This window comes from Geotrypetes seraphini, chromosome 14 (assembly GCF_902459505.1).
Source record: "Geotrypetes seraphini chromosome 14, aGeoSer1.1, whole genome shotgun sequence".
Classification (NCBI taxonomy): Eukaryota; Metazoa; Chordata; class Amphibia; order Gymnophiona; family Dermophiidae; genus Geotrypetes; species Geotrypetes seraphini.
This window is the reverse complement of record NC_047097.1, coordinates 15,017,651-15,039,829: the sequence shown is the minus strand read 5'-3', so window position 1 is coordinate 15,039,829 and position 22,179 is coordinate 15,017,651. Positions and strand designations below refer to the sequence as shown.

The window sequence follows — 22,179 nt, the reverse complement described above, 5'->3', positions numbered from 1 at the left end:
AGCTGCTGCTCAGGTTACAACTTCTGTCTCTGTGCAGACAGAAAATGTTACCCAGGCAGAGGGAGTAGTTCCATGTACAAGCTGTCTTCAGCTTAAATCCCTCATGAAGGAAGTAAAAGAAATGGCATGGTTGAGAAGCATCCGTGAGAATGAGAGTTAAATCAATGAAATGGTTCTTGAGGCGTCAAAGATTTCCAGTAGTGGGGAAGAAGAGGCTGTGCTGAGGAAGACAGCTGGACTCAGATTACAGAACACTGCAAGATTGGTACGGTGACTCCCCCCTGCCCTTGAACTGAAGAACCGGTATGCAGTCCTGGTAGTGGAGGAGATGAGAGCAACCCAAAGAGAGGAAGGCCCAGAGCTTGAAATCCCAAAAAGTACTGGATTCGTAACCCTGGTTTACAGAAGCATCCATCTGCAGCCCAGACATGATGTCACAAGAGGTATGCTGTCCACCTGGAGCCAAAATCCAAGATGTTACAGAGAGCTTGCCGAGACTCATCAAGCCTGATGACTACTTTCCGATGCTGCTTATCCACATTGGCACTAACGATACTGCCAGGTACTCCTGCAAATGTTTCAAAAGTGAATTTGTGGCTCTGGGAGAGAAGGTGAAGCAGTCAGGTGCACAGTCCATCCTCCCTGTTGAGGGTAAAGGCCAGGGCAGAGAAGTTTGCATCCTGGAGATGAATGCTTGGCTACGTGGATGGTGTCGTCGAGAACGTTTTGGCTTCCTAGACCATGGGATGATCTTCCAAGGGCTGCTGAGCCTGGACCAATCAGATTTTAGGCTTACCGGGTCCGCCCATCCCGAATAAGCCTTAGGCCTAATTTTCCCAGGCTCTAGGTCAATCAAACCTTAGGCTTAGTGGGTATAGGCGGACCCGCTATGCCTAAGGCCTGATTGGTCCAGAATTCTAGAGCCTGGGCCAATCAGGCCTTAGGCTTAGCGGGGATGAGCCAGGAAGGGGCGGGCCCACCTCATTTCGACGAGGCGAGCCTGCCGGATGGACGGCAGCAAGACCCGGTCGGCCGGTCAACAATTAGAAGTTAGTTGGAGTGGGAGGTTAGGGGGGTCATCGGAGGTGTTAGCACTGGGGGGCCCACAGGGGGGCGTCCTTTGGCAGGAGCGGTTGGGCACCCTCCTGCCAGCGAATGGGGGGACAGGTGGCCACGGCCGCTATACTTATCACGGCAGGGAGATCCCTTGCCGCGATAAGTATAGTGGCCGCGTCTACTTACAATGTAGGCCAGCATTTTGCTGGCCTACATTGTAAGCGTCTCTCCCTCTACTAGGGAGAAGCATAGGGCCGCCTAGGTTCACCTAAGACCCTTTGGCGGTCTTGTGGGCCTCCCTAGGCTCCCGGAGGCGCCTTCAATATAGGCGGCCTGCCTGGGAACCATTTTTTTTTTTTTTAATTTGCATCTCGATTGGCTGATTAGACAGCTGTAGGACCCCTTTGCAGAATCAGGGCCACAGTGTCTCGTTATTGATCCTGTAGCATGTAGATTTACTATAGCACGTGTGTTCTTAGTTTCCCCATAACATTATTGAAAACCATCTCAATTTTCTGTAACTCGTTATTGATCCTGTAGCTTGTATGTTATTGATCCTGAAAACTACTCTGTATGTTTTCTTGTAACCCATTCTGGGCTACTGGGGAGGAGGGGCTATAAAACTAAATAAATAAATATTTGAAAATTGCTATCAGTCTGGCTTAAGGTTCCTTAGCCCTCATAGTTTTAGCCAAATCATGTTTTGGGTGTCATTGGAAATTAATGTGCATATATTATTTTCTATTGAAAATTTTACACGCAGAGAAAGCAGAAAGAGAAAGTTTATAATACTCTCCCTTTGAAATGTAGTTGCAAAATCCATGGGACTTTACATCTATAAAACAATTTTAAAATTGGTCCTAGTCCATATGGCTTTTATGGGGCATTTTTAAACCATGTCTAAGGCTTGCAGTCCAATGGGCATGTTATACCCAAGGAACTTTAAATTTATTAAGAACATAAGCAATACCTTCGCTGGGTCAGACCTGTGGTCCATCGCGCCCAGCAGCCCGCTCACGCGGTGGCCCAACAGGTCAAGGACCTGTGCAGTAATCCTCTATCTATCCCCTTCTATCCCCTTCAAAGGGAAACCTCTGCAAGGATCAGCTTGAAAATGCCATTAGCCGCAGATAGTGAAATCTAACCATGGACATTTGCACATTCTTTGAAGCAGAGGTTTTCAGAATGAAAACCTTCTTGTACTTTCCCACCCCCTGATCTAATGCCACTCGTAATTTGTGTTCGGTATCTGCTCATCAGTTGACTTTGCCTTCAGTTCATTTGGTGCGATTGGCTTCAACACATAACTCTGATTTTTTTTTTTTTTTTTTTTTTTTTTTTGCATCTGTTCCTAGTTTATGGAATTCTCTTCCAGTTGTGATTCACTCTGAGCTTTCTTATGTAAAATTCAGGTCACTGGTTAAGACATCTTTTTGGTCTAGCTTTTCCTTTAAAATATTGAGAGTAAATAATTTTAATCTTTTAATTTTAATTTTTGATTTTATCTTCTTTTTATCTTTTCTATATTTTAATGGTGTTTCTTTCTCTTTTTTTTTATTTTTAAACTGTGCTGTTGCTAAACTGAAGTGCGGGCAAAATTTTTTAATAATAAACATAAACCTGTGCCCCATTTGGCAACAGCTAAAATTACCTGCACTCTGAACAGCACAAGCACAATTACCCACAGAAGGATGGGGGACAGTTTTCCATCAAGGATTTTACCTGTTTGAACTGCTTTTTCCTACATAAGAAACTTTTGAAAATGGTATGTAAATAAACATAGGGGGAAGTTAATTGAAGGATGTAATTAGAAATGGCAAAAAAACAGTGAAGTTAAAGCACCTACCAGCACCTAAAGGTTCCAGAACCACGCCTACATAGGCGCTTTAGGCTGTCGAATGCCAAAGTTGGTGTGGCCAATGCCAGACGTGGTGCTAGGCGGCCTAAAGCATCTATGTTGGTGCAATTCATGCAAAGATAGATGCCAGAAATGTAGGTCCGGAAAACCCTGGCCTGCATTTCCTGCACCTATCTTTCCCTTAGGCGTGATTCTGAATCTGGCGCCAATATGTGATTGACATGCAGTCAGCGGCCACTTTTAAGGCAGACACCGATATTGGCGACGGTTACAGAATCCAGCCCATGGTGAGTAGCATCTTGGCCTTAGAGATGGTTGAGGAACTGTGCAAGTAATTTACTTCTTCATTGAAAAAAACGGAAGGAATTAAGGGGTCTTCAAAGTGATTTAACCAGCCAGAAATGGCTCCTTGCCAGTTAAATCACCTGTTTTGACATTGTTTCAGATCATTGATTGAACCATATCCACATCATTCTCTTCTTGGTTGGGCTGAGAACTTTAAAGAAATTCCCTCGTAGCAATATTCCAGAGCTGAGATTGTGATGTCATAATGCCTCATTCCACCAATGCCTAAGAGTCATCCTTATCAGTAATGTCACAATGGCTTCATTGTCCTAAACTTGGCTCACATAAGAACATAAGAATAGTCATAGTGGGTCATACAAATGGTCCACCTAGCCCAGCATCCTATCCTCAATTGTGGCCAATCCAGGTTACAAGTACCTGATAGAAACCCAGTCCAACCAACCAACTTCCCCTATGAGCATTGTTTTGCCACTGTAGCTGTCAAAACATAGAACATTCAAGTTTCAAGTTTAATAATTCTTTTGATTAATCGCTTAATCATAGTTCTAAGCGATGAACAATTTAAAATACATTCAGTGGGAAACAATACAATACAAACTGTGAACAATACCATAGGGTTAAAGATTAGCTCATCATATTCATAACACAAGGTAAAAAGGGGATGTGAAATACAATTCAATATAGAAAAGCAGAACAAAAAAAAGGAAAGGTACACGAAGGAAACCAATAAAAGCATATTAATACATTAAAATCAATGGCCTAAGGGTTAAAAGATAAAATACCAAAGGCATCTTTTAAAAGAAATGTTTTTAGATTACTTTTGAATTTTCCCAGATCCTGCTCCTTTCGTAAGTAAATTGGAAGAGCGTTCCAAGTCTGTGGAGCGGTTACCGAAAAAATAAACTGCCGTCTTGTATTAATAATCATAAGTGAAGGAATAGTCAATAAATTTTGTTCATTAGATCTCAGAGCTCTAGTTGGATTATATGGAATTAAGCATTTATATATAAATGCTGGAGTTTTATTGTTCTCTGTTTTGACCATTGAACCATATCCACATCTTCTTCTTGGTTGGGTTGCGAACTTTTCAGCACCCCTTTGTATCTCTCCTATTACCATTCTTTGTTTGGAAATGATACTGAGGTTATTTTTAAAATCCAAATGCATCTTATGTTGCTTTAAGGAAAAAGAATGCGGAAGATGTAAAAACTGCAATAAACATTGTTATGTATGCCAGTGTAATTATTTCTTTAAATTAGAAATGTGAAAGTAATGCCTTCTCTTTGGCACTGCTCAGCTTAATGTGTTTGCCATCTTTTGGCATGTTTCCATCAATTTGAAGTAATTACTAAACTTTGTTATTTCTTTTTTTTTTTTTTTCCTTTCCTGTCTACATGGGCGTTTCTAGGCGTTGGTAAGTACTTTTGCACTGAAGGGCAACCTCAGTTTTCTCTTGACTTTTCAGTGACAAATCAGTGTAATTTTATAACGAACAATAAATTATGAACCATGAAATCTTGCCACAGCTGTCATCAACATTGTTAAATCAACATAATTACAAAGAATTACAGACTGTGCAGCATTTTTAGTAAGGCTTGTCAAGTAGGTAAACAAGAGGTGTGAAAGACATTCCAGCACTTTTTTGTGGTTTGCTTAACTTGTTTCCATAAATGGATTATTTTTAAAGGTTTTGGGTAGGGTTACCTTTCTAGCGGACTGTCCAGGCATCCGAATGGCTTTTTAAAACCCGGTAGTTTGTTTTGGTTTTGGAAGGCCCCGGCTCTGACATAAGCTTGGGGCCACATCTAGAGGGCCTCTGAACATGCGCAGATGTGACGTGATGATACCACACTCATGCAAGCATGCATGACATGATCACAGTGCATCCGCACAAGTTCAGAAGCCCTCGGTGCGGCCCAGAGCTCAAGGAAGGAGAAAAGCTAAGGTTTGTGTGGAGGCAGGGTAGAACAGGGTGGGGCTTTAACAAATCTGATAACCCTAGTTTTGGGACTAAATGAAATGCCAACCAACTCAGTCATCCATCCACTTTCAACTGGTAATGGAGGACTCATCTTGCAAGTGATCCAGCTAATTGTCTGCCAAAAACCATCACAAATGTGGCAACCCCCATAAGTTATTCACAAGTTATGTGCAGGGGCTACATTTATCTGTAAGATATATACCTCAAATAAACAAACAGCATGTTAGTAAATGTTAAAGTCCTCTGTAACTGGGTTGTCTTATGTAGTATTTATTGGGGGGAGACATTTGTCTAAGGATGAATGACTATACTTGATGTGTTTTTTTTGTGGCTTGTGATATGGTCTTTGTGGCAGAGTGCATAGTTATCAAATTTGAATGTTTTGTCTTGGAGGCAATTTCAGACGGCAGTATTGATTCAACTCCCTGCACTCAGGAAGTCCTAGTACAGTAAAATAATCTGAGGGCAATTACATACTTGAAATCATAATTTCTGCTTTATCTATAGAGCTTCTACCAAAATAGAATGTAGTGAGAGATGCTTCATGCCTTTGCAAACATCTTATCTTTTCCATCCTGAAGCTATGTTCTCGCTCTTATCACTTCTGTGCCTTTGTCTCGCATCTAAATAAAATTTGAAACTAGTTTAGTCAGTGAATTTATGACATCAGTATCAGGCATATTGCCTTCCAGGTCTATAAACCAATCATAACAACTTAAAAAATGAAACAGCATGGATTATGGGTAATTTTTATGGAAATAAACTATTCTTAGTTGATAATTATATTCTATTCCTAAAATTCACGAAAAGAATAAACTACAAATTTCAAGCTTTATTATCTTTTTTTTTTTTTTAATCCTTACATCATGTTTACTGTAGTTAACTTCACTGAAAAAAATCTTCATTAACCCTCCCCCCTTTTGCAAAACTGTGAAAGCGGTTTTTAGTGCCAGCTGGTGCGCTGAATGCTCTGCACTGCTTCCAATATTCATGTAGAGTTCCTATGAACATCGGGAACAGTGCAGAGCATTCAGCACGCCGGCCTGTGCTAAAAACCGCTTCTGTGGTTTTGTAAAAGGGTAAATGAGAAGGAGTATATGATTTAAGAACAAAAAACAAAACTTGTCCAAAAAGAGATATCTGCACAAATTGAAATCAACAATATTCAATATCAATATCAATATTCATATTAAATGTAAACTATCAGAATTTAAGGGTCACAGATAACCAATCTGTGACTCATTTTAAGCAGGCAATAGGTTACTGTAATTTACTGCCACAAGATCCAAAAGTGAAAGAGCCTTATAGCAGAAGGATCTTTCTTCACTTCCATCGCCCCCATATATCCTCTTTACTGTCCTGCACTTTTACTTCAGACTGGGTGGCATGGGAAGTTTTGAGAGTCAGAATACATAGGGCTCCTTTTACTAAGCTGCGATAGCGGTTTTAGCGTGCGCTTAGCATGCACTGAATTGCCACTCGTGCATTGAGCTGGCGTTAGTTCTAGCCACGTAGCACGGGTTTAGCGCACGCTAAAATCCTGCGTGCGCTAAAAACACTATCGTAGCTTAGTAAAAGGAGCCCATAGTTAAAACTATAGCTCTTGAAAGAACATAAGAAAAACCATGATGTGTCATACCACGTTTCATCAAGCCCAGTATTCTGTTTCTAGACCAGGGGTGTCAAAGTCCCTCCTGGAGGGCCGCGATCCAGTCGGGTTTTCAAGATTTCCCCAATGAATATGCATGAGATCTATGTGCATGCACTGCTTTCAATGCATATTCATTGGGGAAATTCTGAAAACCCGACTGGATTGCGGCCCTCGAGGACCGACTTCGACACCTGTGTTCTAGACCGTGACCACTCCAGTGGCTCTCCCAAATCTATCCGGCTAATCATTTTTTATGGATTTTTTTTTTCCCAGGAAATTATCCAAACCGCTTTTGAACTCTTCTATTTTTATTGCCTAGCCCACATCCTCTGGCAATTATGTGATACATATAAAATAGCTGTCTGTGATTTGTTTTCAATCTGCTTGTCCAGGCATAGCCAACTATGGTCCACAAGGCCCCACAGCCCATTCAGGTTTTCAAAATTTCCACAATGAATATGCATGCAATCTATTTTCATGTAATGGAAGTAGTGCATGCAAATCAATCTCATGCATATTCATTGTGGAAATCTTGAAAACCCGAATGGGTTGTGCCCCTCAAGGACTATGGTTGCCCAATCCTATGCTAGACATTAGTTTCATTGTGTCCTCTTGTTATACTGTTTGAAAAATTAAGCAATTGTTATACCCTACATTTAATCTTATAAGCTTCTATCATATTTGTTCTCAGTTGCTTTTCTCCAAGCTGACAAGCTCTAAACTGTTTAGCATTACATAAGAACATAAGATTTGCCACTGCTGGGTCAGACCATCATGCCCAGCAGTCCGCTCACGCAGCGGCCCTTAGGTCAAAGACCAGTGCCCTATTTGAGTCAAGCCTGACCTTCATATGTTCTGTTCCAGTAGGAACTTATCCAACCGTTTTTTGAATCCCTGGAGGGTGCTTTCCCCTATAACAGCCTCCGGAAGAGCGTTCCAGATTTCTACCACTCTCTGGGTGAAGAACTTCCTTATGTTTGTACGGAATCTTTTCCCTCCCTTCTAACTTTAGCGAGTGCCCTCTTGTTCTCTTCACCTTGGAGAGGGTGAACAATCTCTCTTTCTCTACTAAGTCAAATCCCTTCAATATCTGAATGTTTCGATCATGTCCCCTCTCAGTCTCCTCTTTTCAAGGGAGAAGAGGCCCAGTTTCTCTAGCTTCTCATTGTACGGCAACTCCCCCAGCCCCTTAACCATTTTTGTTGCTCTTCTCTGGATCCTTTCAAGTAGTACTATGTCCTTTTTCATGTACGGCGACCAGTGTTGGATGCAGTATTCCAGGTGGGAGCATACCATGGCCCGGTATAACGGCATGATAACCTTTTCAGATCTGTTCGTGATCCCCTTTTTAATCATTCCTTGCATTCTGTTTGCCCTTTTCGCTGCCGCTGCCATCACACATTGTGCATACGGTTTCATTGACTTGTCTACAAGTACTCCCAAGTCTCTTTCCTGGGAGCTCTCTCTGAGTATAGCACCAGACATCCAGTATTTGTGCATATGATTTTTGTTACCAACATGCATCACCTTGTACTTATCCATGTTGAACTTCATTTGCCATTTCGCGGCCCATTCCTCAAGTGTTTGTATGTCTCGTTGTAGGTCTTCGCAATCCTTATGTGTCCTCACTACTCTGAATAACTTTGTATCGTCCACAAATTTAATCACCTCACTCGTCGTGCCAATTTCTAGGTCATTTATAAATATGTTGAAGAGCACCAAACCCTGCGGCATGCCACTCAACACTTCTCTAGTCCGAGTATTGTCCATTCACCCCCACTCTCTGTTTCCTATCCACCAACCAGTTTTTAATCCACATGAGTATATCACTCTCAATTCCTTGGCTCGCAATTTTTCAAAGTAGACGTTCATGCAGGACCTTGTTGAACACCTTCTGAAAATCTTGATATGCGATGTCGACTGGGTCACCCTTGACTATTTGCCTATTTACTCCTTCGAAGAAGTGTAATAAGTTTGTCAAACAAGATCTTCCTTTTCTGAAGCCGTGCTGGCTAGTCCTCATCAGTTTGTTTCCATCAAGGTGATCAATGATGCGGTCTTTTATCAGTGCCTCTACCATCTTTCCCAGTACTGAAGTCAGATTCACTGGTCTGTAGTTTCCCGGATCCCCCTTCGAACCTTTCTTGAAGATCGATGTAACATTCACCACTTTCCAGTCTTCCGGAATCTTTCCTGATTTGATTGACAGATTGGCTATTAGTTGAAGCAGTTCAGATATAACCCCTTTCAGTTCCTTGATTACCCTCAGGTGGATGCTGTCCAGTCCCGGGGATTTATAGTTTTTAAGCCTATCAATCTGTCTGCATACCTCTTCTAGACTGACCATTGTACCCTGTCAGTTTCCCGTCTTCATTACCTGTGTATAGCCTGTTGGTTTCTGGTATATTTGATATATCCTCTTCGGTAAATACAGATGCAAAAAATGTGTTCAGTTTATTGGTGATAACTTTGTCCTCCTTTAGTACTCCCTTTATTCCATGGTCATCTAACGGCCCCACTGCTTCCTTGTGGGTCATTTCCCCTTAATATATAAAAAAGAACAGCTTAAAGTTTTTTGCCTTCTTGGCTATTTTTTCCTCATAGTCTCTTTTGGCCCCTCTTCTGCCTTATGGCAGTTGCTTTGCTGTTTGTGCTTTTTCCAGTTTTCGTCCGTCTTTGTCCTTTTCCATTCCTTAAACAAAGTCTTCTTGTCTCTGATCGCTTCCTTCACTGCTATAGTATGCCACGCCGATTCCTTGTTCTTCTTCCTCTTGGAACCCTTGTTGATATGTGGTTTATATAGATTTTGCGCCTCAGTGACTGTGTCTTTAAAAAGGGACCATGCTTGCTCTAGTGTATTTACTGTGCTTATCCTCTTCCTAATCTTCTTCCTCACCATGAGTCTCATCCCTTCGTAGTTCCCTTTTCGGAAGTTCAGTGCCATGGCTGTTGTTCTGGATCGATTTTTTGTTCCTGTGTCTAGGTTGAAGTGGATCATGTTGTGGTCACTGTTTCCCAGTGTCCCTTTTCCTTCTATACCTTGTGCCGGTCCTCGTAGTCCATTTAGAATTAAGTCCAGAATAGAATTTCCTCTCGTATTTTCCCTGACAAGTTGTTCCAGGAAGCAATCACCTACAGCATCCAGGAACTTGGTCTCCCTACTGCAGCTGGAGTTGCCTAGGTTCCAATCTATCCCTGGATAATTGAACTCACCCATGATAACTGTGTTGCCTCCCTTGCATTTGTGTTTAATCTCGTCCTTCATTTCTCCATCAGTCTCTTCAGACTGCACTAGAGGTCGGTACTAGATGCTGATCTTCATATCCGTTCCATTTGTTCCCGGTATTTTGGCCCATAGAAACTCTACCTTATTGTTCGTTTCCGGCGTGTTCTCTCTGGTAGACTCAATTCTCTCTTTTATGTATAGGGCAATATCCCCACCTTTTCTTTATGAGATTAGAAATAGGAATAGAATCATTGAGGTAAAGGCCCCATATTTTGGAATGGAAATATGACCCCTAGCAGTAATCGTGCCATTTTGGACATAATGCTTGCCAAGCAGAAATAAAGGGGGATCACTCCTGCCTGGCAACCAGTGGACCACCATGTAAGAGCTCTGAGGTCCTCTCTGCTGGGGGGGGGGGGGGTTACTGGGATCAGGAGAGTAGGATGCCACCTAAGGGGGGGAATCAGAATAGCGATGCCACCTGGGGTAGGGGGATCAGAAGGGAAGATGCTGCCTGAGGGGGGTTCAGTTAAATGGTGGGCAAGGGGGCCTTACATGCAGCTCCACAGCCCTATGCACATCAGGCTTGGAAGCATCTGGGATTTTGCAGGTAAAAAGCAATCTATACCTTCACTTTGGATTTCCCTCTTAGTCCCTCTCTGTAGTTCATATCAGCTATGGCCAGGCTGTTGAAATGTATTGAAGGTACTCTAAGTTCTGGGTGCTTAATATATCACCAGTTCATTTCCTCTGGTAATTTCCTCTACCTTGTTGTTTATAGTTTAAGGGCTAACTGGTCATTTACAAATCAGTTATTTCCAAGTCTTGTTTTGCATCGTGTATATTTTATGGGGTTTAGCATCCTCCTTTGCCTATTTATTAAAGTCTGTAGCTAGCCATTATCCTTTCGTAATCAACAAATTGACAGACTTAATAGCCTTTCCAAATTATTCCTCCCTCAAGTGCACCTACTGGTCAATCCAAGAATAAAAGATTTTCTTTAGATACTTTCTTAAAATATGCTGCTGCAGCCATTTCCGTACTGCTAAAAAAGAAACTTTTGTGACTGAGGGCTCCTTTTACGAAGGTGCGCTAGCGGTTTTAGTGCGTGCTTAGCACATGCTACAATGCCGCGCACGCTAGACGCTAATGCCTCCGTAGAGCTGGCTTTAGTATTTTCCATGTAGTGCAAGGTTAGCGCGCACAGCATTGTAGCAAGCACTAAAAACGCTAGCGCACCTTCGTAAAAGGAGCACTGAAATGTACATAGATTTAGGGCTGTACCAAATATTTGCATTTGGTTTGACTGAATGTGATTTAAACTTGAATACAAATAATCTGGGGCTCTACTGTGCTAAATCCTACTGAAATAAACACTTGATCTCTTATTTCATAATGCTTCTTTCATTGCTTATGTTAAAACTCATTGTCTGTTATTCGTATTTGGTATTTGTATTCAACCGAATAATATTACTGACTTCACATGCTTAGGATAGCACAATTAAATTAGCCCGGAGAGAGCCCGGGGATGTTTCACAGTTAACACTCTTCTGGGTGTAAGCCAGTGATAGCCATTACCTCTGGGAGTTTTCAGTAGGTGGCTGTATGACTGAGGGCTCTCCTGAGCACACAAAACTTATCAGTAGATTGTTTTAAGAGTAGATTTACCATTCTTGCTCTTGTCTCTCCCTCTTATCTAGTTTCATTTCTTGGGGTTTGGGAGGTTTTTGCTCTTTTTGTGATTTTTTTTATCTCCCATCTATTTTCGGGTTTTGCTATTTTTTTAGGATAGCACAAGAGCAGACTATAGAAAAATAGGTTCTCTGACCTGCAAGGAGATCTATATTTATTACGGATTGGATACTACGAGTACTTCTCATGATAGAGTATTTTATTTGTTGCTATATGTGTCTATTTGTTTAGGGGCCCTTTCACTTAGGGTTACCAGACATCCGGAAAAACCCAGACAGTTTGACTGGGTTTCGGAAAGCCCCAAGCTCTAGCTGTCTTCAGGGCCTTCAACAAGCATGTGCGGATGATGTCGCATGGATATGCGCATGCTGCAGGACCTTCAGACGCGGCCTGGAGGTCGGAAAAGAAGAGATGAGGCTTTTGGGGGGAGGGGCTGGAGGCAGAACAGGGCGGGGCTGGAGGTGGAATGTGGTGGGTTAGAGACAGAACATGGTGGGCTGGAGGCGGAACAAGGTGGGGCCACGCCTCTGGGTTTGCTCTTCGTAAAATATGGTAACCCTACCTTTCACTAAGCCACAGCAAAATCTGAGCTTAACATGTGCTAATGTGGAACTTCCCCTGCACTAAGCCCAGGTTTACCACGGCCATATGATAAAGATTATTTCTGTTTGTTTTTTAAAGGGTCCCTCTCCAATTTTTATGGTATTGCATGGGACTTACAAAAAAATATAACATGGAAGCATTTCCTGTGTTATGTCTGCATTATCCAGTTAGCACATGTTAATCAGAACATGCTAGCTTGATAACATTTCCATACCCATTCCCTGCCCACGACTATCCCCCTCTCCTCAAAAAATGAAATAGTGCATGACTCTACTGCGCTACAGACATCATCCCCCCACAACTCAAACAAGAAAGTTAAAACTACAATTGGGAACCTAACTTATTTTGAAACTGACATCACCAAAATACTAGCTACCATTTGCCCTTCTGGCTAGACCCCTGTCTGTCACACCTCCTAGTAGCTGTGAAAGATGCCTTTGTAGACTCCATCCTTCCTCTCATCAACACCTCTCTACAAACAGGCTTTGTGCCCATAAACTGAAAGTCACCAGACTGATCTTGAAAAAACACCACACTTGACCCTAACGTGCCCGGCAACTTTAGACCTGTCTCCAACCTACCCTTCATCTCTAAGATCCTGGGGAAAAAAACAGTACTAAACCAATTACACTCCTTCATCGACAAACAAGGAGTCCTATCCACCTTCCAACTGGGATTCAGGAAATTCCATAGTACTGAAACCATCCTTCTCAACCTCATTGATGACTGCTGGAAACTCATAGATAAGGTTAATGATATCTTTCTGGTTTTACTAGATCTCAGCACGGAGTTCAACACTATTGACCATCCTCTCCTCATTGCATGGCTCTCTGAAATTGGAATCCAAGACACTGCATTATGATGGTTCACCTCTTTCCTGAATAATAGATCCCAAAGTATATTGCTCAATGATGCACTATCGAAATAGATAAAATAAGGTGTTCCACAGGAGGCTCACTATACCCCCTATTATTCAATCTCTACATTAGACCTGTCCTAGACATAGCCCAGAGATACCAAATACAGGTTCACTCCTTCACGAATGACATCCAATTATATCTACCACTAGGAGAAACTCATGACTCCCAGATCAGGAAACTCCTAAACTGCCTCTTTGGAAATCAAAAAACTGGATGTCCCTCAACAAATTACAACTAAATGCCTCCAAAACAGAATTTCTTTGGATATGCAAAGAGCACTGCAACTGCATCCATAGAAACATAGAAAAAGATGGCAGATAAGGGCCGCGGCCCATCTAGTCTGCCCACCCTAATGACCCTCCCCTATTTAACTCTGTGCAGAGATCCTACGTGACGATCCCATTTCTTCTTAAAATCAGGCACGCTGCTTGCCTCAATCACCTGAGGTGGAAGTCTATTCCAGCGATCAACCACTCTTTTGGTGAAAAAGTACTTCCTGGTGTCGCCGTGCAATTTCCCGCCCCTGATTTTCCATGGATGTCCTCTTGTCACCGTCGGACCTTTAAAAAAGAAGATATCTTCTTCTACCTCGATACGGCCCGTGAGGTATTTGAACGTCTCGATCATGTCTCCCTCCCTGCACTGGGACTCAACTACCATAACTGTAAAGGACCAAGTACACAGCCTGGGAATATTCCTTGACTGCAACCTATCGCTTTTCAATCATATGTCACAGGTGGTATCTTTCTCATTCTGCTAATCTAATCTAATCTTCTATTTTTGTGTCGCTCATTCCTAAGTAGGCTCAAGGCAACTTAAAGAGGGGGGGGGGGGTGAGGAAGGAGAAGGGGGGAGGAGGGGTGGGAGAAGAGAAGAGGAGGGTGGAGGGTGAGGAGAGGATACAGGTGATTAAGTGTCAAATAGATGAGTTTTCAGTTGCTACCTGTGACAATTCCAAAAAATAAAGAAATACTTTTCTGACTTCACCCAACTATTCTATGCCATTGTCCTCTCACACATGGACTACTGCAACGTGCTATTCATCGAACTCACAGTGAAGAATATACATCTATGTTTCTATTTCCAGCATGTACAAAATGCAGCAATCAGACTTCTAAAAAACCTCTATGCCCGTGATCCTGTCTCCCAGGCTTTATCATCAGCTCATTGGCTACCCATAGCCAAATCTTGTGTCTTCAAAGGCCTGATGCTAGTGTTCAAATCCTTGCATTTGCACAACATGGCACCAGGCTACATGATGACCAAGCTTCCTCCATATGCGCCGAACAGGTCTCTGCTCCCAGAATGAAATACCCGTCAAAACGCCCCCTGGTCATGCCCTTCAACTGCAAACCACCAAGCGACGCTCCTACTTCCACTTCATACCAAGCCACTGGAATCAACTGCCCCCACAGATCAGATCCCTTCAAGGAGTCCTGAACTTTAGGAAAGCAATTAAAGCATACCTCTTCACCTAACGCCCCCTTCCCACGACTGATGGATTACAAAGAAATATATATTGGTACTAGATCCCCAGTATGTGTTAGGTTAGGATAAAAACTTGTATTTAAAAATCTTGCACTGTAACTAAGGCATATTGTAACCTGTAAACTGGATATTATGTATATTGGTATTAGATCCCTAGTATGTGTCGAGTTAGGATAAAAACTTATATGGAAAAGGTTGTACTGTATTTATGGCAAATTATAACCTGTTAACTATATATTATGTGAGTTTGCTGGGGAGAACGTCAGAGAACGAATTAAATAGATAAATAACATAAATAAATAAATATTAATGCACACTGACAGGCAAATTAGTGCAAAACTCTTTTAATGTGGTAAGCCTTTTATAAGGTGTGCTAATGGATTTAGTGCACGCTAACAAATTAGTGTGTGTTAAGTGCCATGCAGCCCATATGTATATAATGGCCTGTGTAGTGTTTAGTGTGCACAAAATCTATTAACCTATCTTAGTAAAAGGACCCCCTAAGTGCATGTTAGCATTTAGAGGAGAGAATTCTAGTCACATTATAGCTGGAATTAGCATGTGCTAAATGATAAAAGTCTGTTCTATACCTGTGGAGAGGCAGTTTCGATAGGATGTCCAAGATGTCCAAATATTAAGCAGAGGAAATGGCCATTTTCACACCCGCAAGACGTCTGTCTGTTTGTTTTTAAATGACCTGCTAGACGTCTTAACCTAGCAAGACATCTTATCTTTTTTGGCCATTTTTGAAAAACAGGACATCCAGATGAAACACGTCCAAAACCAATCATTTGCATGTTGGAGGGGCCAGCATTTTTCATGGACTGGTCACACGGACATGCCAGCAGAGCAGTGGGGCACCTTAGAGGGCACATAAATGGTGCCAGGCATACATCTCATTATAACTCCCTTATAATGTATGGTTAGCCCTCCAAAACTCTCCCAAAACCTACTATACCCATCTGTCTACCACCCAATAACATTTATGGCTGCAGGTGTCACCTATATGATAGTACAGTAGAACTTTGAGTTTTTTGGGGGGAGTCACTTTTTCGACCATAAATGTAGTGGCTAGAATGGGATTTGGGCCTGGGCCCCCTCTCTATGGTTCACTACACTGCCTACAAGGTTATTCGAGACACCTGTTTGCTGCTGCTTTAGAGACAGGTATGTACTGTTTCATTCAGACCTTTGGTTGGTGGTAGGGGTTCACTGACCACTGGGGAGGGGGAGTATGTGGGAGCCATATTTTTATCCCTCCAGTGGTCAACTAGTCAGTTTGGGTACTTTTGGGCCTTATTCATTTTAAAAACAGGTCTAGCCCAAAATGTCCAAATTGTGCCCTGGATGTTTTGTGAAATATTTATCGCTGTAAAATATCCAAGTGCTAATTCCGCCCAAAACCCATCTTTAACATGCCCTTTTATGATTTAGGCAGACTGGAGAATAAACAACTAGAAAGAAGTCTAGAAAGTCAGTTTCAAAAATGGCCACTTGGAAATTTTGACTAATAAAATGTCCAAGTGCCGGTTTATGCTATCTTTTAGATGTCTGTATTTATGGAAAATGAACCCCATGGGCTTTTTGCATTTAGCACACACTAATTCCCTTCAAACATGTTAAGGTGCATTAATGTCATAATGCTACTTGATAAATTCATCCCTTAATTATTTAAGAGTCCTTTTACTAAAGTGTGATAAGTTTTTGCACTTACTGTGTTTTAACAGCAAAAATGAATGACTGGAACTGCAAAGACCATATGCTAATTGTTGGGATGTGTCAAATATCTCCTCTTCAGTTACTGCACTGAAATATTCTTTACCAAAAACCTGAAGTGAGTTAGAATAAAAATATATATATATTTATACAATGCCATAATTAATTCAATGACAGTAACAATATAATCATTTTCAACTGTCAGCCTTCTAAGCTGACTCAATTATAATTAATTTGCATAGAAGAACAATAAATACCAATGCAGTCCTCCAAGACCTCCCATTCTTCCCATCCAATGATCAGTCCATGCACCTTTCAAGTGTTTCCAAAGCTCTCGGCAGCGTCACATTCTTCCATTAAAAGCATTGGAAAAAACACACCTTGGCCTAGTTTCCTTCAGTTTTAATCTTCAAGTCTAATTGTCTATTTTGTTTTTTATTATTATTATTCTTTTTTTCTATTTTATTAGCTTCTATCTTTTCAGCCTATGAATCGATATCTTGAGCACAGAGAGAGAAGATATTGTGGTATTGTTTCCTTACAATATATTTATTTTGAAGGATTCTGCTATAATATGTAATACAACTCTGAGTTACTTATCAAAATTGCTGGGATTTGATCTGTTCTTCCCATGCATTAATAACCATTATTGAAAAGCATTATTTGGTATAAAATTGACCTGCTGCTTTGAATACTGTTCATTTTATTTTGTTTCTTTCCACAGACACTGGCTGCTAGAAAGGCTGGCATATCACTTGCTGCAATTAACAGAACATCCCTAAATAATGAGGAATTAGTAAGTATATTTTCATTTCTAAACAAGTCTTGTATTTGAAGATGGCTACAAGGTACACCAAAGGCACAAATACTCATGAATAAGTTATTCTTAGGGTTTAACTAATAAACACTGCTAAAACAACCCTAATGCAAAAAATTTAAAACAGCTGGACGGAGGATATGGTAAGTCTAGAAGGCAACTATGAGAACAAAAGTGTCCAAGAGCTAGTCTTGATGGGTGACTATAACAATTGGCTGGATGGCCCAAGTAGTCGCCCAGGTTGAGATGGTTTTGCTAGGGTATATAGGGGAAGTAGTAGGGTAAGAGTGGGTTGGAGGTGGAAAGGAGGGGTGTAGTTTCCCGCCGGGAAGCTGGGAGAGGATTGGTTGTGGAAGAGGAAGCAGGGAAGGATGGGAAGGGGTTTATAGGTGGCATACCTCCGAGGGACAGTGTGCATCCCTGTACCTCGGAGGCAACTTTGCAGGTACCATGTTCCTTGCTCTGTTCTCTTTTTATCACCCTAATAGGCCTTCGCTTTTGCATAAATAATAATAATTCCTTATATCAATAAATTCATAAGTCGTGATCTCTTTGGTTAACCTCGTTGGATGCCTTCTCCCCCTGGCTCCAGTATTCTGGCTCCTCCGTGATGTGTGTGCCGTGTGGGAGCGGTTTGCCCCCTGCGGCATTAACACACATTTATTAGATAATCATTGGATAATTCTATTCCAAAATATTCTCTCACCAACCCCTGGCTTAACTTGCATTATCCACTGATTTTTGTGTCTTTTCTGTGCTGGCAACTCCTAAGTGACAGCAATATATATATATATATATATATTTGATTCCACCGGAATTTCATGGATTGAAGCTGCCTTTTATACTTTCATCCATGTATTGTTAATCTCTAGATTAGACCATGGCAGTTTGATTTCTGCAGGTCTTGTCGCAGCTAAGTTAGAGTTTCCAAACTCTTCAAAATACAGCTATTTCTTTATTAGATAAGGCACGTTTTACAGACCATGTTATTTGATTGTTTTTGAGGGTTCATTGGCTTCCAGTGAAATATCGCATTGAATTTAAGATATTTGTAGTAACCCGTAGGGCATTGTATGAACTTGCGCCACTTTATCTTCTTTGGTAGTTCTATATGTTCCTAGCAGGTCCCTTAGATCAGTGATTCCCAACCCTGTCCTGGAGGAACACCAGGCCAATCGGGTTTTCAGGCTAGCCCTAATGAATATGCATGAGAGAGATTTGCATATGATGGAAGTGATAGGCATGCAAATTTGCTTCATGCATATTCATTAGGGCTAGCCTGAAAACCCAATTGGCCTGGTGTTCCTCCAGGACAGGGTTGGGAACCACTGCCTTAGATCATTGAATGATAATAGGATGGTCATATTCCATGCTTCTAAAGCACATTTGGCAACAATCAGGAATAGTGAGTTTTTCTGGTTGTCTCCAGCACTTTGGAATAGCCTACCCATTATTTTATGAAAGAATTTTAAGATTCAACTTAAAGCATATTTTTAAGTTGACTAATTTAGAGGTTAATGAGGGCTGATCTCTTCTGGATATGTTTGGATAGAATGATGTGGTGTCTTCCTTTTGGTTTTCTTGGTTGAGTGTGAGACTTTACTATCTTAAATTGGAGTTCCTTTCTAATTGGTCTATGTGTTTTTAAGTTTATTGTAAATTGCTTAGATTTTTGGATTAGCTAAGTGCTATATTAAGGGCCCCTTTTACAAAGCCTTGGTAGCAATGCTGCTGTGGTAAATGCATCGAAGCCCAATCAATTCCTTTGGGTCTTGGTGCATTTACTGCAGCAGCATAAACATCTTTTTGGATCTAAAGGGTATCAGTCTAGAATGATCTTTGTCCTGACTTGAAGGGTATGAGTATTCTCACCAGTAAAATATAAATGCTAGATACAGTTTCAGACTGGACTGACTACATGCCTAATGCCCATCTGCCAGGTATTACATCTAATGTCCACGTTAAAGTCACCTGATTTAATGAAGCTTAGTAGCTAGGTGTTCCTGATAGAGAATGACCTGGGGACAAAATTTTTCCCCATCCCCGCAAGAACTCAGTTTCCCTGTCCCGACCCCATAAGTTTTGTTGCTGCCCCTTTCCTGTAAGCTCTGCCTTAACTGTACAAGCCTCGAACACTTATGATTTTAAAGTGTTTGAGGCTTGTGCAGATGAGGACGGAGCTTTGACATTGGTGGAATGAGGCATTATGACATCACAATCTGAACTCTAGAATGTTGCTACTTATGAGTTTAAAGTGTTTGAGGCTTGTGCAGATGAGGACGGAGCTTAGGCATTGGTGGAATGAGGCATTATGACATCACAATCTGAGCTCTTGAATGTTGCTACTCATGATTTTAAAGTGTTTGAGGCTTGTGCAGATGAGGACAGAGCTTGCAGGAATGGGGCAGGGACAGGAAAAGAACTGGATGGGACGAGAAGATGAGTTCCTGCAGGAACAGGGAAAAATTTGTCCCCGTGTCATTCTCTACTTCCTGACCATGGATAGAGTGCTAGCTTGGATATCGGAATCTACTTTATTAGAAGTTGCCAGAGCAAAGATAAAAATTCTGAATTTTCATACCATTTTCTTATTTATTGTATATCTTTTTGTTTCATTCATTGTTATAAACCACTCATGTGAACTGGTAATGTTTTCAGCTAGTATAACCTCTGCTATTAAATGTACATTGAGAACCTGGGAAGGATCTTATATATTATTTAGAAAAATGTAAACTCTAAGGAGCATAGTTATCAACATTGGCTACCATTAAGACACATTATTTAGCACAGATCCCATTTTATGCAATGAGACCTAGACTGGGGTTAACAGTGAAAGAATATATCTTAATGGTAGTCCACATTGAGTACTACAACCCTAAGGGCACTCGGGTAAACTGCTGGTTCCATCCCAACTCTGAACTCCAAAATGTACTTGTGCACCCAATTTGCATGCCAGAATGCAAAAAAAAAGTCTTCACACCCAAAGCTGAGCACCAAATTCAAAGCTCAGTGCCATTCTTTAAATAGCACTTATCCTAAAGTGCCCTTTATAGAATTATGCGGACTGACAAATTTTCATCATTATTTATAGAATCTGGCCCTACATGTATACCCTGTGCTTTATTATAAAATACACATCTATGTTACAATTCCCCTTCCACTCCACTCTCGTATGTTCCAGAAGCACATATACATGGTGCACATCTTAGCGCATGTGCTTATATTTGTGGATCGTCCCATATAATCATAAGAACCATTTTCCATGTGTAAATCATTCTGTATATGCAGAAAATGTGTTGTTCTTTTTCTCTCCAAGACAATATAACTGTCTTTTACAAGGTGATACAGCTACTTTCACTCTTGCAACAATGTAATCTTTATCTACAATGTCTTGTAACTTTTTCCCCTCTTGTAACAATGTAATCTCCCAATACAATATGATGTAACTACTTCCCCATGTTTGCTGCATTGGCCTCTTATCTTGTATATTGTCTACAACAGTGGTGCCTACACTTTTTTGGTTTACAACAGTGGACTCAAACTCAAACCCTTTGCAGGGCCACATTTTGGATTTGTAGGTACTTGGAAGGCCTCAGAAAAAATAGTTAATGTCTTATTAAATAAATGACAATTTTGCATGAGGTAAAACTCTTTATAGTTTATAAATCTTTCCTTTTGGCTAAGTCTTAATAATAATATTGTAATTTATAGCTAGAGACATATGATCAAGAAACTGTTTTATTTTACTTTTGTGATTATGATATACTGAGGGCCTCAAAATAGTACCTGGCGGGCCGCATGTTGCCCCCGGGCTGCGAATTTGAGACCACTGGTTTACAAACTACTTTTAAAATAACCAAATCAAAATGATCTACCAACAATAAAATTTTAAAAAACACAAAGCACACTGTATGTAGAGAAAATGTTAATTCTCATTTATATTCTGTTGTTTGTTTGTTTGTTTTCCAAAGAGGTCAAGGCAGATGACTTTAAAATATGCAATGTCACCTCAGTAACAACTATACAAAAATAAACAAATATACCCCTCCCATTTTACAAAACCGTGATAGCGTTTTATAGCATAGGGAGCTCCGTTGAATGCCCCGTGCTGCTCCCGACACTCATAGGCTCCCTGCGCTAAAAACTGCAATCACAGTTTAGTAAAAGGGGACCCTAGTACAAAATATAGACAGCAGATATAAATTCAGATACATTTTGATTATAAAATTTAAAATAAAATGGACACATTTTGATCACTAAATTGAAAATAAAATCACTTTTCCTACCTTTGTTGTCTGGTGAGTTCATGAGTCTCTGGTTACACTTCCTTCTGACTGTGCACCCAATATTTCTTCCCTTCTTTCTGCCTCCTGTATGCTTCCTCTCTGCCAAACCTCATTCCATTCCCTAACCAACATCTCTCTCTGTCCCTCCATGAGTCCAACTTTTTCTTCCTCTCTCTGCTCCCCTTTCTTTCTCTCTCCCTGCCCCCCCCCCAAGCCACCACCACCGATCTCTCCCTGCTTCCCCGATGCTAGGGCAGGTGCGTACAAGCACTGGGTCCACAAGCCTTTCCCCCTCCCCCCCCCACACACACAACAATTCTAGCCAGGTAGTGATTGGCCCGGAACTTCCTCTCCAACATCAGAATTGACGTCGTGGAGGGGGGGGGGGAAGCTGTGGGCCCAGCGCTTGTACATCCCTGGTCTGGTATTGGGGAAGCAGGGAGAACAGAACGCAAAGGCAACATGAGTATATCGCGGAGCCCGGGATGGACTCCATGATCAACTCACGTTGCCTGTGCAGACCTTTTGGGTACCCCTCGTCTACAACCTGTATTGGATAATTGTGATTAAAGAAATCCT

General features: G+C 41.3%; 1 protein-coding gene across 11 annotated transcripts in view; it reads left to right on the top strand.

Moving 5' to 3' along the window:
* UNC13C (unc-13 homolog C) overlaps positions 1–22,179 on the top strand; it is a 769,821-nt gene that overhangs the window by 411,803 nt on the left and 335,839 nt on the right. For all 11 annotated transcript variants that reach the window (XM_033920485.1, XM_033920487.1, XM_033920488.1 and 8 more), the window contains 2 exons: positions 4,629–4,634; positions 17,222–17,293. In XM_033920485.1, the coding sequence (XP_033776376.1) occupies positions 4,629–4,634; positions 17,222–17,293 (78 nt within the window). The remainder of the gene's footprint in view (positions 1–4,628; positions 4,635–17,221; positions 17,294–22,179) is intronic.